The 15,464-nt window shown below is 41.0% G+C and overlaps 1 protein-coding gene across 3 annotated transcripts in view; it reads left to right on the top strand.

Annotated features, from left to right (window-relative positions):
• The window catches only part of WDR33 (WD repeat domain 33), a 115,550-nt gene that overhangs the window by 20,797 nt on the left and 79,289 nt on the right, over positions 1 to 15,464 (top strand). For all 3 annotated transcript variants that reach the window (XM_073674587.1, XM_073674586.1, XM_073674585.1), the window contains exons 2-6: positions 5,231 to 5,460; positions 5,946 to 6,014; positions 6,281 to 6,385; positions 6,500 to 6,595; positions 10,449 to 10,600. In XM_073674587.1, coding sequence (XP_073530688.1) covers positions 5,257 to 5,460; positions 5,946 to 6,014; positions 6,281 to 6,385; positions 6,500 to 6,595; positions 10,449 to 10,600 — 626 coding nt within the window. In that variant the 5' untranslated portion in view covers positions 5,231 to 5,256. The remainder of the gene's footprint in view (positions 1 to 5,230; positions 5,461 to 5,945; positions 6,015 to 6,280; positions 6,386 to 6,499; positions 6,596 to 10,448; positions 10,601 to 15,464) is intronic.

Here is a 15,464-nt window from a genome sequence, read left to right as displayed (position 1 = left end):
TTAATCCAGCTATGGATTCAATAGAAATGTGAAATACACTGCTCAAGAAAATAAAGGGAACACTTAGGCTATGTGCCCACGTTGCAGAAATGAAGCAGAAAATTTCTGCTTCATTTCTGTAGTCCTCTCCCGGAAAAACGCATGCGGAATTCCGCACGCGTTTATTTCGCATTTTTCGTGCGTTTATCGCGCGTTTTCCACATGCGGAATTGCCTTGCTTTTTTAATGCATTGCACAAAGGCAATTCCGCTTGCGGAAACGCAAAATTAATGGACATGCTGCAGATTTTTGAGCGCAGCATAAACGCTGCGGAAAAATCCGCAGCATGTGCATAGAACTTGCGGAATCCCCTTGGGGACCATGGGGAGCGGATTACATAGCGTTTCACAAGCGTTTACGCTGCGGAAATTCTGCAGCATATACTCTTGAAAAACGCTACGTGGGCATGCAGCCTCAGACTATAACTCCAAGTAAATCAAACTTCTGTGAAATCAAACTGTCCACTTAGGAAGCAACACTGATTGACAATCAATTTCACATGCTGTTGTGCAAATGGAATAGACAATAGATGGAAATTATTGGCAATTATCAAGACACCCTCAATAAGGAGTGGTTCTGCAGGTGGTGACCACAGACCACATCTCAGTACCAATGTTTTCTGGCTGATGTTTTGGTCACTTTTGAATGTTGGTTGTGCTTTCACGCTCGTGGTGGCATGAGATGGACTCTACAACCCACAGAAGTTGCTCAGGTAGTGAAGCTCATCCAGGATGGCACATCAATGCGAGCTGTAGCAAGAAGGTTTGCGGTGTCTGTCAGTGTAGTGTCCAGAGGCTGGAGGCGCTACCAGGAGACAGGCCAGTACACCATGACACGTGGAGGGGGCCATAGGAGGTCAACAACCCAGCAGCAGGACCGCTACCTCCGCCTTTGTGCAAGGAGGAACAGGAGGAGCACTGCCAGAGCCCTGCAAAATGACCTCCAGCAGGCCACAAATGTGCATGTGCCTGCACAAATTGTTAGAAACCGACTCCATGAGGGTGGTATGAGGGCCCGACGTCCACAGATGGGGGTTGTGCTCGCAGCCCAACACCGTGCAAGACACTTTGCATTTGCCACAGAACACTAGGATTGGCAAAGTCGCCACTGGCGCCCTGTGCTGTTCACAGATGAAAGCAGGTTAACACTGAGCACATGTGACAGACGTGACAGAGTCTGGAGACGCCGTGGAGAACGATCTGCTGCCTGCAACATCCTTCAGCATGACCGGTTTGGCAGTGGGTCAGTAATGGTGTGGGGTGGCATTTCTTTGGAGGGCCGCACAGCCCTCCATGTGCTCGCCAGAGATATCTCGGTACCTAATGGCAGTCAGGCTAAGATCTTCATACCCCTTGTGAGACCATATGCTGGTGCGGTTGGCCCTGGGTTCCTCCTAATGCAGGACAATGCCAGACCTCATGTGGCTGGAGTGTGTCAGCAGTTCCTGCAAGATGAAAGCATTGAAGCTATGGACTGGCCTGCCCGTTCCCTAGACCTGAATCCGATAGAGCACATCTGGGACATCATGTCTCGCTCCATCCACCAACGTCACGTTGCACCACAGACTGTCCAGGAGTTGACGGATGCTTTAGTCCAGGCCTGGGAGGAGATCCCACAGGAGACCATCCACAACCTCATCTGGAGCATGCCCAGGCACGTGGAGGCCATACACAATACTGAGCCTCATTTTGACTTGTTTTAAGGACATTACATCAAAGTTGGATCAGCCTGTAGTGTGTTTTTCCATTTTAATTTTGGGGGTGACTCCAAATCCAGGCCTCCATTGGTTAATAAATTTGATTTCCATTGATGATTTTTGTGTGATTTTGTTGTCAGCACATTCAACTTTGTACAGAACAAAGTATTCAATGAGAATATTTCATTCAGTCAGATCTAGGATGTGTTATTTGAGTGTTCCCTTTATTTTTTTGAGCAGTGTATATTGAATTCTCTTACTTCACCTTCCTGCTGGATCCACATCTGACTCCAAAAAGCATCAAAAACTGCAGTGGAGTTTTACCCCAAAAATCTGTGTGGAATTGTCTGTAAAGGGATGACTCCTCCTAAATGGACAAAATGCAATGTGCTTGTAAGGCTGCGTGCCCACTATGCGTTTTTCAAGCTTTTTTGCCGTGGAATTTCTGCAGCGAAAACTCTTGATAATATGTGCCCCATGGTCCCCAATGATAATTTGCATGTGCTGTGCATTATCATTGCGGAAAAATACGCAGCATGTCCATTAATTTTGCGGACACGCAGTGTAATCGCCGCCATTGACTTGCATTGAATCGCTTAATATCCACATCACTGCGTCTGCACATGTGGATATCACACGGTTCAATGTGCGGATGGTACCCAGGTCTGGAGGAGAGGAGACTCTCCTCCAGACCTGGGTACCATAGAACCTGTTAAAAAAAGAATTTAAAATAAAAAATAAAGATTATACGGTCATGGCCAAAAGTATTGAGAATGAGACAAATAGTAATTTTTCCAAAGTTTACTGCTTCATTGTTTGTAATGGCAATTTGCATATACTCCTGAATGTCAAAGAGTGATCAGCTTAACAGCAATTACTGTACTTGCAAAGTCAATATTTGCCCAGAAAATGAACTTTAACCCCCAAAACACATTTCAACATCATTGCAGTCCTGCCTTAAAAGGAGCAGCTAACATCGTTTTAGTGATTGATCCATTAACACAGGTGTGGGTGTTGATGAGGACAGGGCTGGCGATCAATCAGTCATGATTAAGTAAGAATGACATCACTGGACACTTTAAAAGGAGGCTGGTTCTTGGTATCATTGTTTCTCTTCAGTTAACCATGGTTATCTCTAAAGAAACACGTGCAGCCATCATTGCACTGCACAAAAATGGCCTAACAGGGAAGAGTATCGCAGCTACAAAGATTGCACCTCAGTCAACAATCTATTGCATCATCAAGAACTTCAAGGAGAGAGCTTGCATTGTTGTCAAAAAGGCTCCAGGGCGCCCAAGAAAGACCAGCAAGCGCCAGGACCGTATCTTAAAACTATTTCAGCTGCGGGATCGGACTACCAGCAGTGCCGAGCTTGCTCAGGAATGGCAGCAGGCTGGTGTGAGTGCTTCTGCACGCACTGTGAGGCGGAGACTCTTTGAGCAAGGGCTGGTTTCAAGGAGGGCAGCAAAGAAGCCACTTCTCTCCAGAAAAAACATCAGGGACCGACTGATATTCTGCAAAAGGTACAGGGAGTGGACTGCTGAGGACTGGGGCAAAGTCATTTTCTCTGATGAATCCCCTTTTCGATTGTTTGGGACATCTGTAAAACAGCTTATTCGGAGAAGAAGAGGTGAGCGCTACCACCAGTCTTGTCTCATGCCAACTGTAAAGCATCCTGAAACCATTCATGTGTGGGGTTGCTTCTCAGCCAAGGGAATCGGCTCACTCACAGTCTTGCCTAAAAACACAGCCATGAATAAAGAATGGTACCAGAATGTCCTCCAAGAGCAACTTCTCCCAACCGTCCAAGAGCAGTTTGGCGCCCAACAATGCCTTTTCCAGCATGATGGAGCACCTTGCCATAAAGCAAAGGTGATAACTAAATGGCTCATGGAACAAAACAGAGATTTTGGGTCCATGGCCTGGAAACTCCCCAGATCTTAATCCCATTGAGAACTTGTGGTCAATCATCAAGAGACGGGTGGACAAACAAAAACCAACAAATTCTGGCAAAATGCAAGCATTGATTATGCAAGAATGGACTGCTATCAGTCAGGATTTGGTCCAAAAGTTGATTGAGAGCATGCCAGGGAGAATTACAGAGGTCTTGAAGAAGAAGGGGCAACACTGCAAATATTGACTTGCTGCATTAACTCATTCTAACTGTCTATATAACCTATTGGTACTCATAATATGATTGCAATTATATTTTTGTATGTAATATAAACATCAGACAAACACTAATAAAAACCAGAGGCCAGCAGATCATGTGAAAATATAATTTTGGTGTCATTCTCAAAACTTTTGGCCATGACTGTACTTACCTTCCGATGTCCTCCCTGTGTCGCATGACTCAATGATGTCACCGCAGGTCCTTCACAACACCGCGAGCCGCCCAAGACTCCGGACGGAGCGGAGAAAACACCGGGAGGACATCGGAAGGTAAGTATAAGCTTTTTTTTATTTTTTACCATTCTTATTCTTTTTTTCTAACTATTACTTGGTCACACTATATAAATCCATGCCGGTTGCATGGATTTATATAGTGTGAACAAGTTGTCAAGCACTTTCCAAGTGATGCTAAAATTGCTTGGAAAAACGCTTGACAAACGCTTCTACCTGGCAGGAAAAACGCATGTAAAATCCGCATGTGTTTTTCCTGCCAGGGAGAAGTGGAAAAAATATGCAGCATTTCTGCATCGTGGGCACATAGCCTTAAAAGCAGGAAGGGTTTTACCTGTAAAACTCATTGCTTTCTGACAACCATGGTGTTGGAATTCCTGAAAAACTGTATTCAAATGGAAAAACAGCCATTCACTTGGATGAAGCAGAGTCGCTGTGGACACTGTCTGACCTCCGTCCCTGCATATTTGTCTTTTTCAGACACTCACATAATGAATGTCTGTATTGATGATGGATTTAAACGGTGCATGTAATAAATTTGTTATCCACTATGTACACCACCACAGTTTTGCTTATTAAATTTTTTTCATTGTGTCGCTGAGGTCTTGAATTAAAAGGAATATGTCACCAGAGCAACATGATGTAGAGACAAAGACCCTGATTCCAGCGATGTATTACTGGGTTGTGCTTTATTTTTTATAAAATCAGTTTTCTCTGCTGCAGATCTATCAGTTGTCTGAATGCTGAGCTCTGTATAGCCCCGCCCACACCACTGATTGGCAGCTTTATGCCCATGTACAGTGTACAAAGAAAGCTGCCAATCAGTGATGGGGTGAGGTTATACAGAGCCCATCAATATGAAGAACTGCCTGGCAGCAGGTTTACTACTGAACTCATTCTAATGAAACTGATTTTATCATAACTACAGCAAGCAGCCCAGTAAATAACATTGCTGAAATCAGGGTATAGGTGATGCTGGTGACACAATCCCTTTAAGATCAAACTTCTCTATGGTTAATGTTTAATTGTGATTATTCTTTAGATATACTGATGTACTTTTTCTAATATTGGTCTCCTTCCTTTATATTTAAGTATCCCAGTCCTCTGCTCACGTCACAATGGCAACAGAAATCGGTTCCCCGCCTCGCTTCTTCCACATGCCGCGTTTCCAGCACCAGGCTCCCCGACAGCTCTTCTATAAACGGCCAGATTACGCTCAGCAGCAGGCCATGCAACAACTCACCTTTGATGGCAAACGCATGAGGAAGGCTGTGAACCGCAAGACTATAGATTACAATCCTTCTGTCATAAAGTATCTGGAGGTGAGCATGGCATAGGTTAGATGATTTTGTGATAGTTATCCCAATTTCATAACTAAAATTGATTTAACTTCGTAAAACCTTTTTACTTCTTGTATATAATTGTTTTGGAGAAAACATGGTTTTAAAATTTCTGGGCCTGGGGAGAAGTGGCTACCATGTGACTACTTTTTGCCAGATACTTCTTGATTTTCAGGTCTTACCCTACATTCATGTAGACAGAAGACTGTCAATCAAACTTGGCCAGACCGATAAAATAAAGAGGGGAGCTGCTCCAAGGATCCTTCCACCTAAGCCCAGAACTTCTGAAAATCATGTGTAATGTCCTTGTGGATGCATCAGTGACCCTTCTGATAAATTTATTTCAACTTTTAGTTGGATCAAAGTAAAGATAAGATTTGTTGTGATCTACTTCTGCGTGCTTTCTACATTTAGTTATTCTTTCTAGAGCTGCTGCTTGACAGTATGTTTGCTTCATGTCTTGTCAGAACCGAGTATGGCAGAGAGATCAACGAGACATGAGAGCCATCCAGCCGGATGCCGGATACTATAATGATGTAAGCTGAACTTCTAACCATACACTACTATACAGTCTACCTTTTGACCTGTGTGTGTGTGGTGTCTCTTTCCCCTTTCCCCCATGTATACTATATGTAAAGGCTAGGTATGGAAATCATTTTTAATTTTTTTTTTTAAACTCCTACATCTATCACTTAAATACTTTTTAGTAGCATATTTAGAATTCGTGTGGAACACTTTTGATCACTTTAGCCATCAAATTTGTGTAAAATGTATGACAGAATTTCCATGTTTCATTTTGCAGTTAGTGCCTCCCATTGGGATGTTGAACAATCCTCTCAATGCTGTAACTACGAAGTTTGTGCGTACATCTACTAATAAAGTGAAATGCCCTGTATTTGTTGTACGGGTATGTATTTAGCTTTAGATTTTATAGACTTGTTAAAATGTTTGATCTCCTCTTAAGCCTATGTACAGATTATTAAAATTAGCAATTGCTTTTTTTTTTTTCTTTTTTCTATAGTGGACTCCTGAAGGCCGTCGTTTAGTAACTGGAGCATCAAGTGGGGAATTCACTTTATGGAATGGGCTAACGTTTAATTTTGAGACCATTTTACAGGTGAGTTTTTCTGATTAAATATAAAGCCAAATATTATTGGTATAGCTGTATTTGCTTTAAAAAAGTATCAATATCCATCAACTTTCTATCTGATGTGGTAAAGTGTAACTCGTAATGTGTAGTTCACCTTTGTTGGACTTATGCTAATGCATACATAGAATATCCTTGGATATTTGTCACTGCAATTTATTTTTCTCATGAAGGGATTATTAAAGGGGTTGCTCGGCCTAAAATCCTCACTACGCACACACTGAGCGCTGTGAGGATTCTCTACGGTCAGTGCCGGGAATAACGGTCATGTGAATGCAAGTATGCGATATGCATACTCCTGGCCAGAATCCGACTAGACTGTTTTTGTCCGGTGTGCTCAATGGAGTGTACTGCACGTGTCGGAAAACAGTGTAGTCTGAACCTGGCCGGCAGTGTGCATATCGCGTTCCTGCCATTGATGGGTGAGAATCCTCCCAGCATTCAGTGCCTGTGCTGTGATGATTCACAAGTCCGCCATCACATGGACTGACTGCAGACTTGTCGTATTAGACTGGACAACCCCATCAAGGGTCTAAAGTAGGCTATTGCTAATAAGCCTACTTGTAGCTAAGTGGCCTCATAGGTGGAGCAAATGTATTAAGGCATAGTAGACTTGCTTTAAAGAGATTAATCACCCTTAAAGATTGATGGCTTATCCTAACGATATAGAATATGTAATTGTTCAGTGTCCAACAGGTAGGTAGAATTTCCAAGGAGCAAAAAAAACAAGAAAGCCATAACTATCAATCTAGATTCTCTTTAATAGTTTAATAATTGAAGATGTCATTCATAGTGGGCTAAACTGGAAGCTCAGTTTATCTTTGTCCAAAATTTTCAATCTAAGTTACTATTTTACCAATTTTGCTATTTTACCTTATACCTTTTTATGTTTCAGAAGAACATTAGTACTGAAGTTGCATTTGCTTTTTGGTACACTATCTTTAATAAAGACTTTACAAAGTTGCTTAACTTTGCATTTATTTAGGAAGCAAATGAGCAATTAAAAAGTGTCAGAACAAGGCCTTTAATCTCTTTACGACCTATGACGTATAGGTACGCCATAGGTCACCTGCCCGTTTGATGCGGGTTCCAGTGATGAGCCAGCATATTTTCTGGGACATGACAGCTGATTTCTTCAGCTAACATGTGCCCCTAACAGCTGCGGGAGGAATCGCGATCAAACTTGGAAAGCGGCATTTAACACTGCCGCACGATAAGCACGTCACTAGCTCCACCCATCAGCACCACTGTCACATGATCGCAGCGCGTCAATGGATTGGCATGACAAACCGGGATCTGCAGTAGACCCCTGTTGGTGGTCATTGCCGAACTGCTCTGAGCGCTGACCTGTGGCCGACACTCATAGCAGATGAGCAGATGATCGTTGCTTCCAGTATCCCATGGAAGCTATTGAAGCCAGTAAAAAAAAAGTTTTTAAAAATGTAAAAGTTCAAATCACCCCTCTTTTGCCCCATTCAAAATAAAATAATAATAATAATAAAAAAAGAGCAATACACATTTACAATTGCTACATTCAGAAACACCCGATCTATCAATATATAAAAAGAATTAATCCAATCGGTAAACGATGTAATGAGAAAATCAAAACGCCAGAATTACGTTTTTTTGGTTGCTGCAACATTGCAATAACAGGCGATCAAAACATCGTATCTATCCCATAATGGTATCAATAAAAACAGCTCGGTGTGCAAAAAAAAAAAAATCTCCCTCAGCACCAGATCCTGTATACATCCTTTTTTTTAAATCTGTGAGCTTGTAATGATCTGGAAAATCATATTGCCAGGTCAGTTTAAGCATTTAGCGAATATGGTAAAAACAAACAACTAATTGCACTTTTTTTGCAATTTCACTGCACTTGAATTTTTTTCCCTGTTTTCCAGTACAACATATGGTAAAATCAATGGTGTCGTTTAAAAGTACAATTCTTCCCGCAAAAAAACAAGCCCTCACGTGGCCATATTGAAGGAAAAATAAAAGTTATGGCTCTGGGAAGAAGGGGAGCAAAAAATGAAAATGCGAAAATGGAAAATCGCAAGGTGGTGAAGGGGTTAAGATGCTTCCTTGTTCAATGCTAAAACAAGTGAAGGATCTTAGAGGGCCTTTCACTACTTGTGCAGGAAAGTACAGTTTACAGCGGCACATAGATAAAAACGTTGCCCCCCTCCCATTTTTTATTCTTGCTACTCTGTTGTGGAGATGCAGAATGTGGAAATTACTGGTGCCTAATGTTACTTTTTTATCATTCAACTCTGCATTTTATTTCTTTCAGCTCTGTGGGAGTCAGTGGGACGACAGTACATGGCCACTGAGCTGAAAGCAATGAAATGCCCAGTTAATTGATAAAAAATGTAACATATTCGGCACCAGTAACTTTGTTTTCAGCTCATAAGGTCAAAAAATTGTGACAGATCCTCTTTTAAAACGCTTTCTTCTAAAAGTTTTTAATTGGTTCCTAAATGCATTGTTAAGCAACTTGACACATGATGTAGCAACGTGTCATATGCGGGCTCAGAGCTCTGCTGTAAGTCAATGAGTCAAATCCATTTTTTTTCTTTTAACATTTTCTTCCATATTGTTGCGGTCGGTTCTTAAAGTGAATCTTTCATGACTGTCTCCTCTCAATGCCCCCTCATCCACTTATGTCATGTAGAGCCTTAAAAGGTGTCCCAATCAATACCCCCTTTTTTATTTAAAAAAAAAACTGGCTCTTGATAACTGAAAATTTTTCATAAACCTCACATCCAGGAGGTTTGTTTGCAATCTGCTACTATTGTCAAACTTTTCTCATTCAAACTGCACATAAAGGTCTGAAAATGAATGAATGGCGTAATGAAAATTAACCTTTTCACCTGAAAGACACGATTAACCTATACAGATGAGGTTAATCTGCAGGTTAATAGTATTGTGAACATACCCAGTGCCAGCACTAACACTTTCACTGCCGAGAGAAAATGTACTTTATGCTCCCCGGCGGCATTCGGTTTCAGTAATGGAGGTGGTGCCGGCACGGGTTCAGTCACCGCGCTGTGTATAGAGCATGGCAGGTGTAACCTTGCCCCCGGCCCTGACTGACAGCCAGCCCTAATGCAGAGCAGCTGTCAGTGCCAGGAGCGTGGTTACAGCCACCACTTCCTATACACAGAGCATTGACTGAAACCGGAATGAAATTCATTTCCTCCCGGCAGCGGGGGTCTAAATGCCGACCCCAGGCAGGTTCACACCACTATTAACCTGCAGATAAACTGCTTTTTTTTTCAGGTGACAGGTTCCCTTTAATGACTCATCTCACTGTGAAAATATTTTTTTTTCTAAGACCAGTGTCCATAACATTTAAAGAGTACCTGCGACCCGGTGTAAAGTGGACAGATTTTACTCTATTGTTCCCCTGTTTTTTTTTTTTTTTTCTTCACCTTTTAATTTTGTTAAACAATTAGAGATGGGCCTTTTTATTTGGTGCTAATTTTTATGGTCCTTACAAGGGGGTGTTGCTCGCAGGTTAATACAGAGCACCCCCAGAAGATCCTGTAAATTAGCACTAAATATAAAGGCCCATAGCTCTGTGACCGTATGGCATATTTAAAAAAAAAAATTAAAAAAATTCTCAGAAGAGCAGTGTGAATAAAATAGAAACAAAATTGGCCACTTTTGACCTGGTAACTGTTCCCTGTTTTTGAGCAATTTTAAAGGCATAATGATGAAGTGGCTGGTTAAAGAAAACTTCTAAATGTTACATAAACATTATTCCTTGTTTAATAATCTGAGTAGACAAAAGTTAAAAACTTTTTTTCTACCTTCTGTTTAGGCTCATGACAGCCCAGTCCGAGCTATGACCTGGTCCCATAATGACATGTGGATGCTGACTGCTGATCATAGCGGATATGTGAAGTACTGGCAATCCAACATGAATAACGTCAAGATGTTCCAGGCGCATAAGGAGGCGATTAGAGAGGCCAGGTTTATAACCACTCTACCCTTTTCCATAGATATTGCTAATCTCTGCCATCAATGTTGTATATATCTGAAGTCTTCAGTCTTTCATTGGGGGGCAGGCTTAGTCAGGTTGGAGCAGTATCTTGTGCACGTCCATTCCTGTTGTTCATTGTGTTCGATCACAGCATTGTGTACTGTTTCTCGCACAAACTGTGTATGCCAAGACGTTTGCTTTATAAATAAAGAATTCTGTGCCTGTAATAGTTCACAGATGCCAAATAAAGCACAATACAATAAAACTGACAGCTACACGTACGATGACAATAAAAAGCACCTACTCCCACAGCGCAAAATCCTCCAGGTAATACCATACCGGAATATCTTTCATTATTAGGAAGGGCTGGCACTCTTTCCCTTTTTATATTTTCTCTTAGAGCTGGTTTATGCTTTTGCAGGTATCATTTTACCAATATTCACACATTTTATACATTTTAGTTTAAAAATCCACTTGATCCAGCTAATTGTTTTATCTTGTAAATACTACATTTATTTCTTTAATCTTGGAATATTGTACAAACCAAAATCATATGCACAATGCAAAGTAGCAAGCAAATATTCTTGTAAAACAAAATCCTTAAATTATCCATAACTTTGTTAACCACAGTAGGTTGAACATGAGACCACATGCAAGATATGTTCAGATTTGTGTATTGTTCATCAGAAGCATACTAATATTTTGCAAAGGCTTAAAGGGGCACTGTCAACCTGTCGCAGTAGTTTTCATAAAAGTCCTGCTTTATTAATGAGGGCTCGAGTAATCTGTGTGATGCTATGGCTGCCAAGTCCTCGATATTCATGAGTGGTGGGCTACCCGCTACTGATTGTCTTCCTACGTTGCTGTCAATCAGTGACAGGTTTGCTGGGTTAGCCATCTGCCCATGAATATCGAGGTTTCTGCAGCACATGTACAGCGGTGGGAGAGCTTCATTGCTGCAACTAATAGTCAGATTTATTTTTTTTAGAAAAAAGAAAAACCTACTTTTGCATATGTTCAGGTATCATATTTTAGTGGCAGAAATATATTAAGTTATACAGCAGCCTTCTCAGGTTAAAGTTGCAATATTTGGTCCTAATCATATTTACTCCAAAAATTACAATTTCTGTGGTTTTAAATTTCCTTCACCACTTATTAAAAGTGACGAGAAATGGGCAGCATTTAGTAGGTGAGGACACATATAATACTGCTTTCGCCAGAAGTTGGTGTAAGTTTATGGTATGAATCTTTGCTAGCGCATAACAAATTACGATTTGGTTTTGTGGCACATGGATAGACAAAGATGTAACTAAAATATTAGGAGGGTGCAAATCCCAGCGGTCGGACACCCGCGCATCAATGTTATCACCTATCCTCTGCTCACTTTCAGGAGGTGAGCACTGATGTTACGTCTACAGGTGCATGATGCCTGCTTCCTGTGATCTGGCCCGTGTCTGTAGCCACTCCTCACCTAATGCTGAGGAAAGTCTTAGAATGTTCTCTCTAAGGGTCCTTTTACATGGACTGATCGGCCTCGTGATATAACCTCCGTTTGGTAAATTTTACAATCGGCAGTCCTTTTTTTAAATGCATGTTTACTCAGGCAGATCAAAGCAAACTATGTACCCTGAGCAATCTACACTGGATTGCTGAGTGTGACTGCTCATAGACTGCTATAGTTTACACAGGACGGTGCAAATCCGAGAACAAATTTATTTATTTTTCTGTGCAAAAAATAATTGCACCCAATGAACGACCATCTGCTATGTCATGAGATGATCAGCAGCCGGTTTACACATCAAGATAATCGTGAAAGGAGTGGGGTTTTTGTAATTGTGCTCGTTCATAGTTATCTTGCAGTGTGAATGCAGGTTTAGTGTTAGATTTTTTTTTTAATGTTGCAAAGTAGAAACTTTTGATGAATATCTGACCATTGATTTCAGAAGGTATTCTGTTTTAAAGGAAAAACAAACGCAAACCTTTACACTGCACTTTGATTCAATGGTAATTTCTTGGCCCCACTTATCATTATCGCAGTGTTTGAGATGACTGCTAATGTCTCATAATGGTGAAAAAGATCATCTTTTCTTGACTTGCGAAGTCTGATCAGGATGCTTCAACTTTGCTTGTCATAGGGTGTTTTTTCATCTATGAAATGGAAGTCCTTGTTAGTATAGTGGTGCATATCCCCACCTTTCATGCGGGAAACTGGGGTTCGATTCCCCAGTGGCTTCCTACTTTTCTTTCTGCTTTCATAAAAGGAAAAAAGATGGAGCCAGGAAATTACAGGCCAGTGAGCCTTTCTTCTATACCAGGAAAGTTCTTAGAACAAATTATTAAACAGTGTGTATGTAAGAACTTGGATAAGAATACAGTAATTAACTAGAGCCCGCATGGGTTTGTAGCAAACAAGTTATGCCAGACTAACCTAATTTCCTTCTATGATGGAATCACGGACTGGGAGGATCAGGGAAATGTGGTAGATATAGTATATCTCTACTTCAGCAAAGCATTTGATAAAGTAACTCGTACTATTCTTATTGAAAAAATGACCAAGTATGGGATTGACAAGGCTATGCCTAGGGCGATTCATAACTCGCTCAGTGATTGTACTCAGAGTGGTAATAAATGGTTGCACATCCAATTGGAAGAGTGTTTCAAGTGGGGTACCACAAGGCTCTGTCCTAGCCTAGCCCCAGTGTTGTTCAACATTTTTATAAATGATCTAGATAAGGGAACTGAAGGTAAAGTAATCAAATTTGCAGATGCTGCAAAACTAGGGGGGGATAGATAACACTAGAGAAGACAGGATTCAGAAGGATCTAGATAAGCTTGAAAAATGGGCAGCGACTAATATAATGGTATTTAACGGAGAAATGCAAAATTCTATGTCTGGGCAAGAAAAATGAAAATTGCATCTACAGAATCGGGAGAAATGGAACTAAGCAACGGCACGTGTGGAAAAGACGTAGGTATACTAATAGATCACATACTGCACATGAGTCAACAGTGTGATGCAGCAGCAGAAAAGGCAAACACTGTTCTGAGATGCATTAAGAGAAGCATAGAGTCTAGATCACGTTAAGTAATTATCCGCCTCTATTCCTCCTTGGTCAGACCTACTCTGGAATACTGTGTCCAGTTCTGGGCACCACATTATAAAAAAAGACATTGAAAAACTGGAGCAAGTTCAGAGAAGAGCTACCAGGGTGGTGAGCGGACTGCAAGCTATGTCCTACGAGGAACGGCTAAAGGATCTGGGAATGTTTAGCTTGCAAAAAGTGCTGAGGAGACTTAATAGCTGTCTACAAATGTGTGGAGGGATCATCCTTATTCTCATTTGCACGTGGAAAACATAAGAAGCAATGGAATGAAACAACGGGAGAAGATACAGATTAGATATTAGAAAAAACTTTTTGACAGTGAGGGTGATCAACGAGTGGAACAGGCGGCCATGAGAGGTGGTGAGTTCTCCTTCAATGGAAGTCTTCATACAGAGGCTGGACAGACATCTGTCTGAGATGGTTTAGTGAATTCTGCATTGAGCAGGGGGTTGGACACGATGACCCTGAAGGTCCCCTCCTGCTGTAACATTCTATGAAATTGTGGAAGCCGGACTTTGAGGTAAGTAATTGCCACAAGGAGTTATTATAAACCTTGTATATCACGGTTACCACAGACTAGATATATCTTTGTCAGCATACTAGGTACATATTTATCAATTTTGCCTAATTTTTAGACTACCAGTCTAAAATTTGTGCCAAATTTAACATAGTGGCTCACACTGAGTTTGTGGCTTCTTTAGACTGTTTAGTCTAAATTTACACCACCAAATGGTTTACTTTTCAGTCCTAAATTGTCGCTGTCACATTTACTCCATGCCTTTCTACTTGCACACACCCTGATTTACCAGAAACCACACCCTGTTGTCAGCCAAGGCACAAAGTGTTTTAATCACAGTATAAGTGTATGTGCACACTGAGTTTCTGCTACACACTCAACAACAAAAAACTCTGTATGAACTTACCCTTATGGGCTGCAAGTTATGAAAGACTTTTCTCATTGCTTCAGAATTCTGATGTATTTGGGATAAGGGTATGTGCACATGTTCAAGAATTGTAGCAGGAAAAACGCTGTAATATGTGCGTTTATGTTGCAGAATTTTTCCTACTCATTAGTATGCGTGAAACCGACAGCTGAAAGAAGTGACACGCTGCAGATACAAATCTGTGAGGAAAACATAAGCAACCTCAGGTTTTGTGACAACCAAGCAGAAGAAAAAGTAACCGGTGCACATACTTGTGCTATGTTTACATATTGCGTTTTTGCAGGATTTTGTGTGCTGCCTTTTTGAAGTTTTGCAGCATGTAAATTCTCAAAGCATTTTTGCAGTGTTTTTTCACCCATATAAAGCATAAAAAATTGCTGTACAAAATGCAATTGTATTTTTGGTGACTAAAACAAACTTTATTAAACATGTACTTTTAGATGACTCAAATATAATCCGTACCAAGAAAACGCTGAAAAATGGTAGTTTTGAACGTAGCGTTTTGGCTGCAGGAAACAAACCGCAGCAAAAAAACATACAAGTAAACATGGCCTTAGTCTGTACTTCAGGTCTATCATGACCTGCATAGGCTATATTGGGCTTGATATCCTGTTTTCAAATGCTTGAGTATTCAGGGTTGAGCTATAAAAAACAAACTTGAAGGCCGTGCTCCCATGAGCATTAGAGGCCATGACTTTATTCCAGTGATTTTGTTTTGTCTATGTACACTTCACTGAAATAAAGTGGAATCTTTATCTTAAGCTGGCATACAAGGTCTGCCTTTGGCTGAGGCACACTAATCCCCA

Source organism: Phyllobates terribilis, unplaced genomic scaffold (assembly GCF_046119375.1).
Source record: "Phyllobates terribilis strain yellow unplaced genomic scaffold, ASM4611937v1 Scaffold_3__8_contigs__length_932513732, whole genome shotgun sequence".
NCBI classification, from domain to species: domain Eukaryota; kingdom Metazoa; phylum Chordata; class Amphibia; order Anura; family Dendrobatidae; genus Phyllobates; species Phyllobates terribilis.
The sequence above is the reverse complement of the archived record's forward strand: the minus strand, read 5'-3'. Positions and strand labels throughout refer to the sequence as shown.